The following is an 18,927-nucleotide window of genomic DNA, read 5'->3' as shown; positions in this document are numbered from 1 at the left end:
CAGGAAAGGTTTTGAAGCAGACTGGTAGTGAGTAAAGCAGCAAATCACCTGGGCAAAAGAGTCTCTGCCCAATGATTCTGGTCTAGTGTGAGACATCCCTGCTGAAGGCAGGGGTGGTGGAACTAGGTTATATTTAAGGTCCCTTCCAACTCAAGCCATTCTGTGATTCTATGAATCCAAAAGGAACTCATGTATGAAAGTGTGGTGGTGCAAACTGGCATGTGATTTATTGCTTAGTTCATCATCAGGTACAATGAAATGAAAAGGCAGAGAATGTGCTGCCAATTTTTAGATAGGTCTCTGGAATGAGAAATTAGATATGAGTTTGTTTATATATTCCAAAGAAAATTATTAAGAATCATAGTAAGGGAGAGAAGCCACAACACACTAAACTATTTGAATTCTTTGACAAAGTCACCACGTCTGTGAATAAGGGCTATGTGGTTCACATAGTACCCTGGTTTTCCAAAAATCTATTTCTAAGATCCCCTTCCAAAGGCTTCTAAGGAAACTAAGTTGCAGAAGAGGGAACATTAGAAGATGGGTTTAAAACACAGAAACCAAGGAACAGGAATAGCTAATTCTCGCCATGAAGAGACATAAAGAATGAAGTGAAAAGGTTTGCTTTTGCTATGAAAAGTCGTTAACCACTTTTTCTCCCTAGGATGGATATTTTAAGATTCTGTCTCTAACAAACTGATTTAGAAATACTTCCAAACAACTGGAAGTGTATCTCAGTGTGCTAGGAGTGCTTTCACTTTTATCCTAATGCACAGCCACACGTTTTGTGGAACTGCTTTGTTACATGGCATAAAGTGCCTAATTAATACACCTATACTGCTACTAAGATATTTTCCTTACAGATTTACAGCCTGCTTTGTTGTCTCTGATGACATATTTTTCCTCTGTATTCTTAACGTTCCTGAATCACTTTTCTGTACTTCAAAATTACAGTAATGTAGAAGTTATAATTCACTAGCTTTTTCTCTTTTTGCTTTTATATATAGATTCATTGATTCTGTTCACACAAATTGCATAAAAGTACTGTAATTCCTGACATGTCTCAAAAGCAAAGTTTTTAGGTCAAAATTTTCAGTTTTGACTTCAAGTATTTAGAGCTATTAAAATCTTTTTTGTTTTAGTAAGGAACTCTTCGTTTCCTTTTGTACTTTTTATGCATTTGAATTTAGATTCATTTATCTTTACATTTTCCTCATTGCAACTTATATGATATACCAAAACCATCACTTTTTCCTCTAGAGAGTTGAACAACCTTTTCTAATCCAGTCAGCCTGGTGTATTATAGAATCATAGAATCATAGAATAGTTAGGGTTGGAAAGGACCTTAAGATCATCTAGTTCCAAGCCCCCTGCCATGAGCAGGGACACCACACACTAAACTATGTCACCCAAGGCTCTGTCCAGCCTGGCTTTGAACACCTCCAGGGTTGGAGCATTCACAACTTCCTTGGGCAACCTATTCCAGTGCCTCACCACCCTCACTGTGAAGAACTTCTTCCTTATATCTAACCTAAAGTTCCCCTGTATTAAGTGATGCAAATAAGCTGCTCCTCCTCTACATGATCTCTTAATTTTATTGTGTAATTTTCTTAAATGTTATGAAATTCTGCTAAGGAAATCAGTATTGATAGCCATAAACTTTTAATCCTATACTTTGTATCATGTCCTGAAGAGTTAGAAGTTTTGAAATCCCCTCCCTTATACTCACAGCATGGTTTGCTCTACTCACTTGGATGAGAATACATTAGTACCATATCAGCCACAAACTGAAATTTCTGTTCTCTCTTTCCCCTTTCCTTGTCCTTTACTTAAAATTACTTTTCATCCTCTGTCTGCTGCACCAGCCATTACATGTGCCATTGAGCATAAGTGATTATATATTGGCTTAAAATTAGAAAAGAATCTTCTCTCCTGATTGGGACACAACTGTGTATCATTCACCTACGTTACACATTACTGAAGATGAAGGAAGATTCTGTCTGCTCTCCTGAAAACTGTAGATTTCTGGGGTGTTTTAGGGGTAGGGGAGATATGGATACAATGGGGAAATTGGAATTATGCTGCTAAATAATAAAATATCTATTTGAAATATTTTATCCTGATTTTACACACTTCTCGTATCGACATCAAGAGTATGATTATTTGAACAAAAAGCTGAATTTAAGTGGTATTTTCAAATTTAACATGTGTTCTTTCCACAGTATTTTTACCTAATATTTGCAGAGCTAATATAGTAATTAAACAAAAAAAAAGTTAGATTTGATTCCAGCTTTAAGTAAAATGTCAACCAAACTCTTAGATGTGCCTTTAAGGGTACAGTTTTTAGCAATAACAGGCAAAGGAATAACACATCTTAATTTCTTTGATCTATAAAAAAAATTCCATGCTGGTAGTTATCTAAATTCTCTTTAAGTGAGAGAATTTGAGACCCTTAAATGCTGTTCTCACAGTATATGACTGTACTTTACAGAATGTAAAATATAAATTAAGACATTTTGCCTAGTTCCCTACAATATGTAAATATGTAATACTTTTCAATATGTAAAGAGCTTACACTGCTAGCTCAAGATAAATCAATATTTAGACTCCATTCTGCTCATGTGCAAACACAACATCCATTAATAACTAACCCCATGTAGAATCATCTCTTGAAGGACAAGAGATGCTGTTAATGAAAAGCGATCAGTTAATAATTTACTCAGGTTTTTTTCCTGCATTTTCCTGTATTTTCGGTATTTATTCAGTTTTCCCTTTTTAATTTAGAATAGATCATTTTTATATAAATTATTTAGAACAGACTAGCTATTAACACATGATGATTTATGTTCCTTATTTTTTTGACAAGCCTTAGCAACCTAAGAATTTCAGTAAAAAGACCTAATATTGCATTTTCTTTCCTTTTATTTTTTTTTTTACACTTCAAAGTCTATTCCAGATACAAAACTAGTTACAGTAATCTGTCCAAAGACATAGAAACCCTTTACAATAAGGTTTTGGATACTTTTTTTAACAGTGTCTCTGGATAAATTTAATTGGTTCATATGTCCCAGGTGCAAATTGCTATTTTTCTGTATAAGTAGACCCATCACTCCACTGAAAACTATTTATCAATTAAATCCTGGTTTAACTGGCTCTAGACATCTCACTTCATTTAGTTTCCAATTGTAGAAAAATTGCACCTAATTTTGGGGGGAAAGCTATAAGACGCTATACACATTAAGAAAATGTTGCAATCCTATTATGTTAAAAGGTCAAAATGATGTAAAAAGGCAGACACTAATATTCATTTTTACAACGTGAGGAATAGTTATCATTGAAAAGGCAATGCTTCTACACTTTCTTTTTCCAAGGAAATTATTCATTTAAAGTTATCATCTTTAGGCTTGAGCTCATGAGTTTTCTCACCCAAGGATTATACTTTTTCAATAAATGTAATCACTGTGTAGAGCTTTTAAAAATATTTGTGCATTACATGACAAGATAAACTTTGCTCACAACTGCCATTTATGCACATGAACATATCTGAGTAACCCTAACATTTCAATGAATATTCATTGCATATATCCCTTACAACATCACTTGAAAAAATATTTTAATATCCTTCAGATATTAATCTTGTTCTTAGAGGATATTATGTTAAAATCTGCTTTAAGCAACTCTCAAAATTTTAGTGTGCCTTACATTTTGTATCAAACCTAGGTAGTAGAGTGGATAGCACTAAATGGACAGTACTAATGTGACATTGAGGTTGGAAGATTGCATTATTTTGTCCACCTAAATCAGAGCTGATGTATGCAAGTGCTGTAATTTAAAATGAAATTATGATGCTTTCATGTGTAAAAAATTACCTAATATTAATTCAAAATTTTCAAGTTAATATAATACATACAGGTGGGATTGATGAAGAAGAGCATTCTGCAAGAGGGACATCTCCAAGCTAGAGTAGGGTTCCTTTTCTTTAGGACTTGCCCTCTCTTTTTGATTTTCTGCCTTCATAGTCATCTTTCCAAATAAAGATCACCATCTTATGGTAGAAACTCAGATATCACTAATCCATGAATCATATCCCTTTTCCTAAACTGTCTCCAAAACTGTAAGGAGAAGAGAGAATTTTAACATCACAGAGGTCTTATTTCAAAGAAATGGATGACTAGTGCTATTGTCATCTTCCATTTTTGAAGCCCAGTCTTCCATGTTATTAATAACAGCACAGTATGATGTCATAACACCATTTCTCAGTTAGACACCTTTACTCCACAAAGACATCTTCCAGGTAACAGCTTCAAAAAAAATCATTCAGCAAATCTACTATATCTACAGGATTTGGGGGAAAAAAAATCCCTAAAATACAGAATATTCTTGATGCCCTTCATGAATTTTTAATACCTGAATATGAGGATTTCACAGCTCTCCATTCTCTATTGCAGTTGGGTGATAAAATGTAAATAAGGCAAATATGGTTATTCCCCTATTAGAGGTTAGTAGGGGGGAGGTTTTCAGTCTCCATTTGTATTGTGTTCTGCACTTACCCAAGGCATGTATCTTTCATGAAATTTAGTCTAGTCTGCTATCATCTACCTACTGGTGACAAAGACCCATCTGCTGGTACACACTGGTGCAGAATCTAGGTTCTGATCTGGTTCACATGTTAAATTTTTCCTGAGGAAATCAAGGGGAATAAACTCAGAGCACATGCCAGTATGCCATTCAGATACCAAGCACTTGTGATACTAAGTAAATATAGATATAACCAAGAGATCAAAATCAACAATGACACAGGCAATATATTTGCAATATATTTGGCAATAGACTCCATCTCCCCTCATTTTTTAAAGCTCTGCAGGAAGCATGACATAGGTGAACACAAAGTATTCAAAGCTTAAGAAAATTCCAAATGCTGAACAGAAATTCAACACATATTAGCAACACAGGTCAAAAACTCACTGGTTTTCTGGAAAGGGCAAGGGGAATATTCTATCATATTAACAGTTGTAGGAATAATTTGAACTACTGTCACAAAACCTGTCAAAGTAGGTTCACAATGTCATTTACATTTCTTAACCCTACCTTCTTTAGTAAAATATAAAGCCGCACACTGAAAAGAACCGCAGACTTGCAACCTAAGCCACCCAAATACTCACTGAATGGATGGGATGAAATGGACACTGGGAAGATGAAATAATCTACTATATAAGGAATCTGTCATGATTGAGCCATTGAAAATAAACAGAGCACCTCTGAGGAGCACTAGGAGGTTTCAAGTAGGATAGTCTGTATATTTGGGAGCAGCCTGCACCTCAAACACTTGATTTTCTCCAAACCCTGCTCTTATAGTATTCATCTTTTGCTGCCTGGCTCTACTATTCTTAGTCTAGAAGATTAATGTGTTTCAATTAGATATCTCAAAATCAGACCATTATCACAAACAGAATCTTTGGGGTAATTTATGGGAAGATGATACGTTTTTAGTTAATACATCATGATTTTAGAAGTTTGGATAGCAAGCATGAGGAACTGGAACTTTTCACTGATTAGAATAAATTTGATATAACTGGAGATTATATAGTGAAGTGATTGCTTAAAATACTAATGCACTTTTCAAATATTGCTTAACTTCTAGTGTAAAGATAAATTCCATTTGCTTTAAGAATGTTATTTCATTATCATAATTACCTAAGTTCAAAGACCTGCAAAGAAAGAAGCTAAGTCTAAGTATAAGAGATATTCAGGATAATCCAGTCTAAGAGCAGAATAAGCACATAATTCCAAAGAGGGAGAGAGACAAGTAAAGCTCGAGAAAAAAAAAAAAGTAAAAAATCACAAAGTAGCTGATTTCTATGCGATGATGAAAAGATTTATGAAAAACACTGGTATAAACAGTATGAACTTGACGTTCAGAAAACAACTTTTGCTAAATAAATACTTTTTTAATTTTTTTTTTTTCCAGAAAGATTTTAAGGAAAGGCAATGGTTACAAACTTCACCTGCACAGAAGGCTGCTACTAAAAGCGAACTCGTTGTCCCTGATCGCAAGAGTAACAAATGGTGGGTACATTTGAAAAGTATCAGGAAGACTTTACTATAATAAAGGATGAGAAGAACTAGGATGGTTTACCCAGGTCATGCAGTCTTCATTAGTAAATAGCTTTAAAGAACATCCTAGAGGATGTTCTGCAAGAGAATCTGCAAGAGAATCAGGCTTACACGTAACTAACACACTCACATCTTCCACCAAAGGCCTCGACACATGCTCATCCAGTCATAACCTCTAGCATGAAATTTGAATTCTTGGCACAAATCTAGTAGAAACAACCATGATCAAGCTCATGTTAATTCCTTAACCTAACAAACACAAACAAGTTATGCACTAACCTTTCCTGCTCCCGCTTACTTCAAACAGCTTTTTAAATTACTCAAATTCTTAAGAGGTTTTTCCAAAGGTCTATTGATTTTTCTCCATTTGCCATATCTGGCTTTATTTCTATTGACAACTCTTGATGATGATGATGATACCATATTTTTTTTTTAAATCTGTGTCATTCTATGTCTTTGTTTCTGGGTATTGACCTATAAAGACTCAGATAATGAACAGAAGGATTACTGCTTACATCTATTATGCTGGAATATAAAGCTGCTAAGGGTGACTATGAAAAAAATTCTTTGTGGGCTGTCTGAATGGTTGGAAAATAATCAGTAATATTTAAAAATACACAAAAAGCCAATACAAACGATGTTACAAGGAATGGGATGGGAAAGGGAACAGAAGGGAAAGGTGTCTTATGTCAGTGTAGTAGAAACAATTACTTGAGTAAGTTCCAAAAAACAATGGAGTAAAATAACCCAGGTTTTGGGGATGTGTGGGCTTTCTGCATCTTGGCAGAGACAGTATTCACTGGCTAGGTTTAGCATAGCATTGCACATTTTAAGAGGGTATAAACAGTGACTTATGCTAGGAAATCACTTGCCAGCTGAACAGCTTGGGTAAGCTGTGTGACATAGACATTTTGACATGCTGAAAAAGTGAAATCCTGCTCAGAAGTTGTGTACACATAGTCATGGTTGTCATACCCTTGGCACAATAGGATAAGTTATACGCAGATGACTTCCAGTCATGAAGTTCCATAAAATGATACTTAGGTATTTTTCTGTTCCACATCAGTATGAATCCAAATATATAAAATACACACATTTATACAGATAATAAATATATTGCATCAAAGAGAGAAAACCTAACTAGTCACAGTTTGGGGTTTTTTTGGGGGGGTGGGTATTTTTTTTCCTTTCTTTTTTTCTTTGAAAAATGACATTGTTATGCTACCTAAAATGTCTTCATAAATTAAACATGTAAGCTACTAAGAGCTCTTTGATATATAAAACATCAACACACTGTGGCCGGAAAAATTCAAATATGAAATTAATATAGTTTTAGAACTGGTAAAAATCCTCATGGTACTGAAACAACATAACAATGTGTAATTAATGCTTTTTTCAACTTTTTCAGTCAAACACAAGTTACTGAATGAAATATAAAATTATATTAGTGAAACATAATGTCCTGTTATAGGCAGAAAATCAAACTAGCAGTCAAAAAAATAAAAAAAAATATAAAGCAGCAGAAAAGCAACATGTATTCTTAAATCTCAGAAGCCTGCTCACAGAGATAGCACTTACTTATTGTAAAGGCTTAACAAACCTTTTTGTCTTTAAGTCTTGGCAGCTAAGGCCTGTTAGAATGTCTTTAACAAACCTCCAGGTGTTGTGCTCTCTTCTGTTGTGGGGAAGTATACTTCCAACAGTTAAATGTTCTTTATTATTCAAAGTCATATTCTATTATTGTCAATGCAATAAATACAAAATAACATTCCTGGAGACAAAGCCTGGTTTTATGCTAGTGTTGTGTCACACAAGCAAATAACTGCTCTTGTGAGTTGCTGCACATACAAGCTGTTTCAATGCTATACTCCATTAAGAAGCACAAGCCTCATATGAGAGTCAAATGTCATTGAATCAATTGAATTATAGAAATTGCTTTGGAGTTTAGAAGGTGTTGTAAAATCAATTGCTGGTTTTCCCTAAAAGCTTTATATTTCTTAGCTTGAAATTCAGCATCTTTAATAATATCGAAAAGACACGAGAAATAGTGAGCACTACATATCCTTATTTTTAATATTCATTACTATTCAAAGATTTTACCCCTTCTAGTTATCACAAAATTAAGTTAACAACATTTCCTGGAATACAAATGAATTTCTAGCTGAACATTTAATTATGACTTTGATTTTAATATACGAATCTACATGAAACTTCAGTGAGAAGACAGCTCATTTCCAAACAGGGCTCACTTTTAAATTCTCTACCATACACTAACAGGCTCACTGTATGCAGTTTCCTTTGAAAAATGTGTTAAATCTTAAGGCTTAGAATGTTTATTTTCGAAGTGAAGATAAGTGATAATTACAAAAATTATTTTATGCATCCTACAGAGTGATTCCTGACCAATACTAGAAATTTTTTATTCTGTATTTACCAATAAAAATTAACTTTTCCATAATAAAGGTGGTATGCTAAAAACATTAAACAAAAGCATTTTATCAACCCTAACATAGTTTCATGGCAATGCAGGTAGGCAAATCTAAAGGCACTAAATCTGACAAGTGTTTATCTATTTTCTTTTTCAGCATAACATTTTTCAGGAACCTTTTAATCAAATTCATTGAGATTTGGATCACTTTCCATTCTAAGCTTTGTTATAAAGTAGGCATTTAATTTCATTCTCCTAAGACAAAAAGGCAACATGCACAAAAAAAAGCAAGTACACACACAAAAAAAAAAGCAAGTACACACACAAAAAAGCAATGTTATTCTTGGATAAAAATAATCTTCCCTGAAAAAGATATCATTTATGAATATAATTTTACGACCTGTTTAACATGTTTCTGCTGAGCACTTAGGTCATTTTAGGAAAACTATGTTTATTTGTCTATACATAAAGTACAAAATTAGTTATATGAAATAGAATCCTGACCACAATGACAAAATGGGCAGATTTTCATTAGATTTCAGCAAAACTTATTGTAGAGTTATGCAAGCAATTTATGTTTTCAATAAAATAAGAAATGATGAAGTCAAATTCAATTAATCTGCAAGCAGAAGAGCTTTATGTTCATGTACTTCCACAATAAATAAAACCAATCGTTCATTCATTTAATGCGTATTCTTTACCATGTTTACAGATGCTAAACTTTATCAGGCTGCTTTTATTAACTTCTCAACGTATTGGTGGACAAATAAGGTGTAGATAACTCATAAATCCAGAGAGTTTAGCGATAACAATCCTCTAATGCAACAATAATTAGTGTACATGTATATCTCACTGTGAAAGAAGTGTTACTCATAAATAACACAAGTTTACTTTAATATTTTCCCAGGAACACTAATCATGCTTTTATAATCCAATCTAATTGTCAAAACTACAAAAGCCTTTGTAACTCCCTTTCCCCAAACCCCAGGAATTACAGTTATTTTACTTACTGCACTGTAACTTTTTTGTAAGGTTTGTCATTATTGGAGGCTATATTTTTAAATGTGCATGAAATCTTGGTGTGAAATAACATGGACATAAGGAACCATGAGGCATTGCCAACAAAGACTGGAAAGCAACTTATGTATGCACATTTCCCATATTTCATACACATTATGCACATTAAAAAAAACCAGTCAGATATTGTTAGGTTCTGCATCCTACACGTTATTTAGTACTACATAGATCCACAGTAGTGACACACAAATATTTATGCTAGATGTTTTTATTTTAGCTGTACCTGTAAAACATCTGCAATGTAAAAAGTATGGTTTACTGCAATTACAGCAATGTGACTGCTATGTGAAGCCTAAAGCAAAAAGTATGATGTTTCAAAGTATGCATTTTACACTTCAAAATAATGTAATGTTAATTAACATATTGAAAAGCAAGTAATACTGATTTGATGCAATATCACATCAGTTGCAAAAAGTGGTAACAGTGCTTATGTATATTCTAGAAAAGGGACTCTGAATGCAGCCTCCATCTTCATATTTAGAAAAAAAAAGTGTATCTTCTAATAAAAAGCAGCGAACACCATTCAGTATTACTTGATATGAAAACAAAAATTAAAACTCAAAATGGTAAAATTAATGTTTTTCAAATATAGTTTTCAAGGATAATTTCCAATTTCCATTAAAAAGCAAACATTAATTCTGAAAAATGAACATTAATTCAAAACCAATGAACTTTGATCTGTAGATTATAAACATGTACAAGACACAGGAATCCTTGTAGTGCTTGCAGACATTTTTGTCTGTTCATCTTTCCACCTACCTGTAGAAAAGTGGGGGTCATTTGGAAGATCTTTGAGATCAGATTTACAACATAGATCTTACAAATCATGCATTCAATAAACCCCAATGTGACACACAAGACATTATAAGCAATAATAAAGCAAAAATGTTACATGATGTCTACGTAAATTTATTGGTAGGAAATTAGGCAAACCAGTTGAAACAGAAGCATGAAAGTCAGATTTCTTTAGTCATCATGGAAAAATATGAGTCAAAAGTTCAGCAGAACAAAATAAATATACCTTATGGTAAAACAGAAAAGGGAAAAGCAAGAACTTTTCAGTGCAGATAAACAAGCATGTGCTCAGGAATCAAAATATCTCTCAAAAAATCTTGCCTTAAAAAAACCCCACTATGTTTGCCACGAGAAAAAGTATATTTAATTTCCTGTTGGAAATTAACATGCTTCCTGCCATCTTAAAAACATAATTTTGATTCAACCTAATGTTTAAATTAATATTTCTGAACTGCTTAGTTTTCAGAAACTTGCAACAAAGATATAAATGCATAAATCCTTTGCTCTGGATTTGTGAATCTATTTATACTATAGCTTAACTGTTGGATTGACCTATCAGCCTCTGAGAATGTATATGCAATTCTTTTCTCTCCTTGAGGGACTGAACATATACCTTAAGGGAAATTGTTCTTACCCCTAAGCGATAGGATATTTAAGTAATTGCTCTTAAACAGTCTTGTTGATGTTACTGTAATCTGAATGTGTCATCATAATAATTATATTCATGTAATAGGTTGAAGTAACTATTCAGACAGAAAAAGAACAACACACTGTAAAAGATGTTAAAAAACCACCTGTATTTATTTGAACTCCACTTCGTATGAAGTGTCCCAAATATTAGTCTATACAGTTTGACTTTTTTTCTGGTTCAGTGAATACTTTCACAGGTCATAGCAATTGAAAAAGCAGGAACAGAGGAGACTTTCCCCTAGGGACCTTCTCCTCTTTCCTCTCTTCACCCCATTATCTTCCGCCCCAGACATGCTTACATGACTGTTAGGGATTGGTAAATGTTAGCGGTTTTTTTCATGACAGTTGTGTGCTCTCTGTGCATTTATAATTCAGTACTTGCTAAGGGGTAAAATAAGAATTGTTTGCAAGCATGACAAAGTAGACAAGGCAAAATGATGACCTAGATAAAGAGCAAGGGCACTGGTTGGTAAAGGAAACTACTGCTCTGTTCCTAGCTCTTCTACTATTTTGTTTCAAAAATGCTATTTTTCGTAAAGGTTTACACTTGGACCTATCACATCAGCCCTATCGCTGAAGGGAGAATTAGAAGTTGAAGAAATTTAAGTGTGATTCTGCTGCACAGATTCTGCCTTGTTTCAATGCACACCTGTCATTTCACAGGTGAACTTAAAAGGGACAGGCAGAAGTCCAGACTGCATGAAGCCATTTAACCATGACAAATATACCCATTATATACCCGTTATTTTTGCTCAGGATGTTTTTTCCCCCCAGAATATTTTTTTTTATTAAATGGTCTACTAGTTGACAAAATTCCATATTCTGCAAATATTTGAGGTCTGCCAGACATAACAGAATGAATGTGTTTCTCCATAATATAGTTTATTGCTTATATAGACTGTAAAAATAAGCAACATTCATTTAACAGATTTTAAATTAGGTAAGAAAATTTAATCTGTTTACAAGCTAATGCAATCCTACATATTATGACAACCAAAAACATAGAGATGTACAGGTTTACAAATAGAGTGACTTATATGTGGTTAGGGTGGATACACCATTACTAGCCTTCTCAGTATAGCGATATTAAAACATCTGCTGCAAAAAAGATGAAGTAACCTAAAGTTCACCAGCAGCATTACACTGTGAGCGATTACAGATTGCTTTTGTTATTAATTTTAAATGGGCTACCACACTTTGCACAGATTTTTAATTGTGTGCATACCATGCCCACAAAATTCCATGTGGGCCATAGGTCCTGGGAGCATTGCTGCATCTGAATTGTTTCAAAACAAAATGTTAGTTTATTTGGGGAATCAAGCTGTTCCAAGTCTGAAAAGAGCACAGGAAAATGCGTAACACTTAGCAGACTGCAGTAGGGCACCTACTGAGAAAGCTAACAATTGAACATTCTTTTTGACAAAGGAAATAACATAAACCTGTCTAATCGTTAATGTTCTACATATGCTAAACCATCCCCAAACGCTTGTATGCACTAGCACAAGTACAGCTGCAAATGCTAAAATGGTACCTAAAAGAAAGCAAGCCTTCTTTGGTATTTTACATTTTCGAATATGCATGCAATTTACACAGAGATTATTTTCTTTGGATATTTCTTCTGTATCTTTTTTTTCCTGAAGAGAGTGACTCAATTAGAACAAACTAATCTGAGGGTGGAGTACAATATGTTTGAATATACAGTGTGCAGATTAGACTGAAACACAGCTTAATGACACAATCAAAATTTTAGAGATAGATAACTTCTAAGGATAATCCTGTTAGAAAGATAGTAATTTCAGAAATAAATAAGCATGTGACATATCAATTATACCTTTAATATGTTAAAGGTACATTAATCATGTTACTGCATTAATACTGAATAAATCCTAATATTTACCATTCTATACTCAGTTCTTACAATCTTTTTAAAAAATTATCATTAATAAATGCAAAGTCTTATTTTAAAGTGGTGTCATCCTAAGTACCGTTTTCCTCTTAATCACCTTTAACAGTTGCTAGAACAAAGAAATTATTTCATTATCTTCCATATGTGAATACCCTGGTGTGTTACCACTAATGTTGTTTGGACAGATCCTTGGGCAACATGGTTTAGTGTGAGGTGTCATTGCCCATGGCGGGAGGGTTGGAGCTAGATGATCTTAAGGTCCTTTCCAACACTAACTACTCTATGATTCTGTTTTCAGCTTTCAGGCATTTATTTCAGGTCTGAAAGTCCGGACTGACCACATATTCAGGAATCATTACCTTTCAAAGGTGTCAGTTCCTCAGTGAACCCACTCGAAAACAGGTTTTTTAAAGACCACAAGAAAGACACTTAACTGCCAGAGACATATCATAAGAACTAGAGTGACAACATAGACTAGAAAATGTCACCTGTCATTGAAGGCCTGGTTGAATGGTAAATTAGCTTTAAAAAGATAATTAAAACAGGCTTTGCCAAAATGAATGCCTTGCCTAACCCCTTGGGCTATGCTTTTTTATTATGGCTTATTCACAAGTAGTGTATCTTTTCGATGTCATGCCTTTCAAGTAGAAAGAAATTAAAAAACTTGGCAGTGGTATAAAAATGTAAATGCATTCCATAAGACAAACACAATGGGAAGTATAATTTTTTGATAAAGGCAATGCTCAGGGCAGCCAGAATAAGACAACAGCACATGCAAAATTCCCCTGTGTTCTACAAACAAATATTCTGCATCTGTAGCTCTTAGCTCTGTCAGACATCACCACTGGCAGGAAAATTAAAAGCTCTTGCTTAAGTGCCAAGCTTTGCGTTAAGGCTTGCTACTGGAGAGAGTGCGGGATTCTGGAAGAGGAGAGGGGGATTTGCAGTTGCAGTGCAAATCTTAGCCACTGCAGCAACTGCACCAACTTCTCACTCTTGACACCCCTGTACAGGGGAGCTGTTGGAACAGATTCCTGAGGATGGCTGAGCTGGTCTAGCAGAAGCTGAGCCAAACATCGTCCCTATTGCATGCATGCTATACAGCAGAGAGTGCAACACAGGGGCAACTGTGCAAGGACAGTTCGGTTTAAGTTACCATGGGCCCCAGAGTAGAGTAGAAAAATTTCCTCTGCTTTGAGAGGGAATTTTGACAATTCAGCAGACTGTGAAACAAATATCTATTAATGGCTAATATCTATTTATGATTTTATCATTTCGGTATATAGAAATATCTAAAAATAAGTCTTACATGGAAGACCAACTGAATCCTACTTTCAGTCTTAGCAACCACTTTTATAATCTTGTTTCACTTTTGGCTCCCATGAGAAAAAACCCCCATGACCTCTTCTCTCAAAAGACAGAAATACGGTTTGGAAATAACTAAAAACCCATGTCAGTTTAGAAAGGGGCAAGCCCCTGTCACTACATCTGCACTGCACTGCAGATGTAGTTTTGGTTTGTTTTCTTTTTCTTCCCCTTGTATAAGGCAGCAGAAACAGGATCTGTCATAAGTATTGCTATATCAATTGTTTACACTGCAAGCATTAAATGTGCTTTTTCTTAGCTACATTTGAAGGAGAAAAAGATCATGAACAAATTATGGAAGAGTATAATAAATGATTTTGGTAGAAATTATGAAAATAATATATGAAAACTATTCTAGAATTTATCATCTTTTACAGTAATACCTACAATGTCATTTGGAGAAAAAAAAAGGTAAATACATGTATATTACATAATACATGTGTGTGTACCTTAAGATGAAATTAATGTTAAGGTGCGTATAACAAGGTAACTGTTCCTAGTATGTTTAAAAGGAATAAATTTCACCAAGTGACAGAAAGACAAAAATGTTTGGTGTACATGTCTATCATTAGAAATTTTTTGCTAACCTTATTCAGCTATGGACAACCTCACACTTTTTGTAGCTGCTGCCAAGTCAAGTTTGTGTATTAATTTTCACTACATCAGAAATTGACTGTTTTCTGTTACCCCAGGTTGGTAACAGGTAGCCTTGGGGATTCTCAGCTCTGAGATATATTCTTCAGTGTGTGATGCCTTTGGTCTAATGCAAGTGGTTTGCATTGTACTAGTGGTGTGCACCTTTGCAAATAAGAAAAATCCCAGAAATATCCATCAGTCATTCTACTCTGAAAAGCCATAGAATAGTTACCTTTTTATTAAAAACTACAGTAACAATATAGTTGTAAAAGAAAACTGTGTAGGATAAAGATAAGACTGTTAGTTCCTCTTTGAAGTAAGTTCAGAAAAGACTAACACTATTATACAAACTAGATCACACCTTGTTACATTTCACCTCTGTTTAGGTATTTTCAGCAGATACTTTCCTCAGCTGTAAAAGTTATAGATGTCTAGTACAAAGGATGGTTGTGTCAGACAATAGTATTTTGTGAAATGACTAGAAACCATTGGTTGATTTAAAGGTGAGATGGAAGCTTGCTGTTCCTAAGATATGGGCGTGGTGAAGGTATCCTTCTGTACTGAAGAAAAACAATTCCTATTATTAAGGGATGCTGTATTAGGGAAGAGTAATCTCATGTCCTACTTTAAGTAGGGCGTCTTAATGATGCCCTAAATATTGTTAGCTGTCATGAGACTTGTGTTACAACTTAATAGAAACACGTAAGTTATAATAAGACAGTAGCACAAAAACAGCGAAAGATGGTAGCTGAGACATAAGAAGCAGTAACTTGATGCAGCCATAAATGAATAAGCTGTGCAGATTGCTCCAGCTACCAATGAGACCTTGTGTGCCGGAGTGATTATATCCATGTAAATCTGAGCAGTGAAAAAGGGAGCTGAGTTGGAGGTGATTACCTGGCCCCTCTCAGCAAGTTATGAGACTAATCACCCACCAACATATTTGAAAAACACATTCCAAATGCATAAGTAGATCTGCCAATCTCACATTGTTAATGAGGAATCAAATTGAGCAAAAGGCTTACCAGTAATAATAGCAAAAAGGGAATTTGGATTTTCTATCTAAGAACAATGCACTCAATTCATATCAGTGATAGGGACAGTACTGAGAAATCCACTCACTTAACCTCCTATTTTCTTACTTAACCTTCTATTTTCAGTTACTTTCTGTTGAAGCCTCCACTAGTTTCAGAATGAGGATTCCTAGCTTTGCAAAGCCTATCTTATAAGTAGAAGTGTCTAGTTTGGACAATAGAAGCATAATTGAATTTATTAACATTTTCAGGCTTTCAGTAGAGATTGAAGATTCAGTAGAGATATGTCTGAATACTTGGTATCACCCTAGATATTTCTTTTATATTAGTTCCTCCTAACATACTGAAATCTGCTAATTCTCACATCCACTCCTTTGTCTGCATCTATCACCTTAATTTAATCCTTGCTAAAATTCTTCTTAAAACTAGATAAATTCTGTTAAACTGAAAATACAGTTATGAAGAAAACAAAAAGATCTCCAGTTGCAAGCCCTTCTCCATTTGCTAAAAACTAAATGTTGATTAAAACAACTTCTTTTCAGGTTAAAAAGAATTTTCCTTGATAGCTTTTCATGCAAGAAATATGCTTTATCCATGTAACATAATAATGATGGATAATTTAAATACATTCCATATTAGGTATTAAAAGCATAAAAAGCACAGTTAATTCTATAGTCAAAGCTTTACTTGCAAATGTACAGAAGAAAAAAAAGGATAAATTAATGTTAAAAAAAAAACCAAACAAACTAAATCCCCTACCTTTGGTGGGCACATTTGTAATCACAAAAGTATTCCTCCGGAGCATTTAAAATCTCCAAAATAATGCAGAAGCTAAGAGCTGACAATCTGAAAGTAACCGGGTATTCTGGAATGTTCTCCTAGATTTAACTGTAACCGACCAAAGGACTGTCTATGACTGACAGTTAAAAGAAAGTTTTTTCTACAGTGGAATGAAGTGAAGCAATATGAATTTTAGAAATAGCCTGCTTTGACATCAGCGCTATTAATATTATTGGATACTTTTAAAAGAAAGCATTTCATAAGTGCTGCCCCTCTCCAACAAGAAGTGACATTCAGTTACATCATTGAAAAAAAAAAAACCAAAACAAAACACTCAGATTCAAATTTCATTAAAATGCTTCAGAAATCATAAAAGAAGAAGTTTCATATATGCCTGGAATAAACATTTGACTTAACACTGTTTGCAGGCATGTGGCCTGGCATGCTAAAGACACATTTAATTCAAAAAGAAATTATGATAAAAGTTTATACAAACTGACAATGAACTTAACCATAGTACAAACATACCCGTGTGTGCTGCATCAACAGTTTGTGGTGTCTCTGCTGACAATTTCAGAAGGGCCTGTTCACCATCTGTCTTCTCTGGTGAGCTGTTATGCCGAGACTGCTGTTGGTCTTCAACTTCAGCAACAAATGAAATTACACCTAAAACAAATAGATAGCAGGTGTTATATTAGCCAGAGCATTAGCTTCATAAAAGAAACTGCCAGATATGTATGAGTATTTCCTCACTTCAAAACTAATAAAAAATTAAATAAAACTTCCACTCCAGGTGTCAGCCATGCCATTATAATTTATTGTAATAAAAAAATACATCTTGAGTGAGTCCAAGGAAATTAACCATTTTTTCTCCCAAAAGTCTTGTGTAACTACAATAAAAAAATAAAACCATTATGGTACTACTACAGCTCATGGGAATGAAGTCTGAGGAAAATGTTCAAGTTACATAAATATTGATGTAAGACAACATGTTTAATGGCACCAATAGCTAATGGATTTTAGGATTACTAAATAATCTTATTTTCTGTCTCAATATATAATCCTATAATCTTGGTCTATTACAGCACAATATTAGAGAGAAGCAAAGTGCAAGTGGAAGACTTCATTAATTTTAAACACTATCCTAACTATACTTGAAAGACGGCAACAATTATAAGAAAAATTTTGTTATGCTTCTTTTTCAATTTAAGTAATTTTTCCTTATAGTTCTTGCTTCCAGTGACAATTTCAAAATATTGAACTGTGCAGATGTGCATGTGAGAGAAAGGAACAGGACATGAGTGTTCACAGTTTTAAAGTTTTTATTTCATCACTCAGTAGGAGGATGGTAAAACAAACATAACTTTTTTTAGCTCTGCACGAAATATGCTCTCAAAAACATCAAAGAAACTGGCTGAAGAACTCTGAATAATTAATTTCTATGTGCAGCAAATCTCGGAATGTTTGAAAAGTTCTAGAACTGTAAATTGCTAATGCTCAAGAATATTTCAAGAGCTAGTGGAAGAAACATGGTAACTAAAATACTACTTGAATTGCTAAACCACTTTGCTGATAATCCAACAATCACACCATCAAGAAATCAATAAGGAACTGCACTATAATTGCTGACATAATTTCCTTCTTTGTGGAAAACAGATCTCAAACAAACAGAATTAATAACGAGGTTAAAATCTTGATCAATAAAAGTAACTGGATTGATGTAATGTATTCAAACATCCACAGGGCACTCAATTAAATCTGTCATAGTTCAATAAAAAATAATGATATTACTACAGATGGCATACATTTTTAAACTCAGTTTATCTGCTCAATCTTAAAGTATTCATAACGTGTCTTTCATAATTTTCATGGGCACCAAAGTATCTACTTCTGGCTCAAAGACATTTAAAATTTTTATTACGGGAAAAGAAAGAAAATTGTTGCTGGCAAGAATAATAAAAAATAACAAAAATTTAAAAAAGCCTGTATTAATATAGGAAGTATTCCTAAGTAGACTGCTCTGCTGGTTCAGGAATGAATGGTGCAACCCAATGACCACTATCAGAGATTAAGATAGCTGATGACACATAAATATATTTATT

General features: G+C 34.0%; 1 protein-coding gene across 1 annotated transcript in view; it reads right to left on the bottom strand.

The window, feature by feature from the left end:
- LOC104409942 (chromosome unknown open reading frame, human CXorf30) overlaps positions 1-17,491 on the bottom strand; it is a gene marked incomplete at both ends in the record, with an annotated part of 87,567 nt that extends 70,076 nt beyond the window's left edge. Inside the window, 2 exons of the mRNA XM_010019976.1 lie at positions 12,330-12,436; positions 17,354-17,491. Of these exons, the coding sequence (XP_010018278.1) occupies positions 12,330-12,436; positions 17,354-17,491 (245 nt within the window). The remainder of the gene's footprint in view (positions 1-12,329; positions 12,437-17,353) is intronic.
- Between the last annotated feature and the right edge of the window lie 1,436 nt (positions 17,492-18,927).

The sequence above is a fragment of the Nestor notabilis genome, unplaced genomic scaffold, assembly GCF_000696875.1.
Source record: "Nestor notabilis isolate BGI_N333 unplaced genomic scaffold, ASM69687v1 scaffold12508, whole genome shotgun sequence".
Lineage (NCBI taxonomy): Eukaryota > Metazoa > Chordata > Aves > Psittaciformes > Psittacidae > Nestor > Nestor notabilis.
Note: the sequence above shows the minus strand (reverse complement) of the source record. Positions and strands in the feature narration are given on the sequence as shown.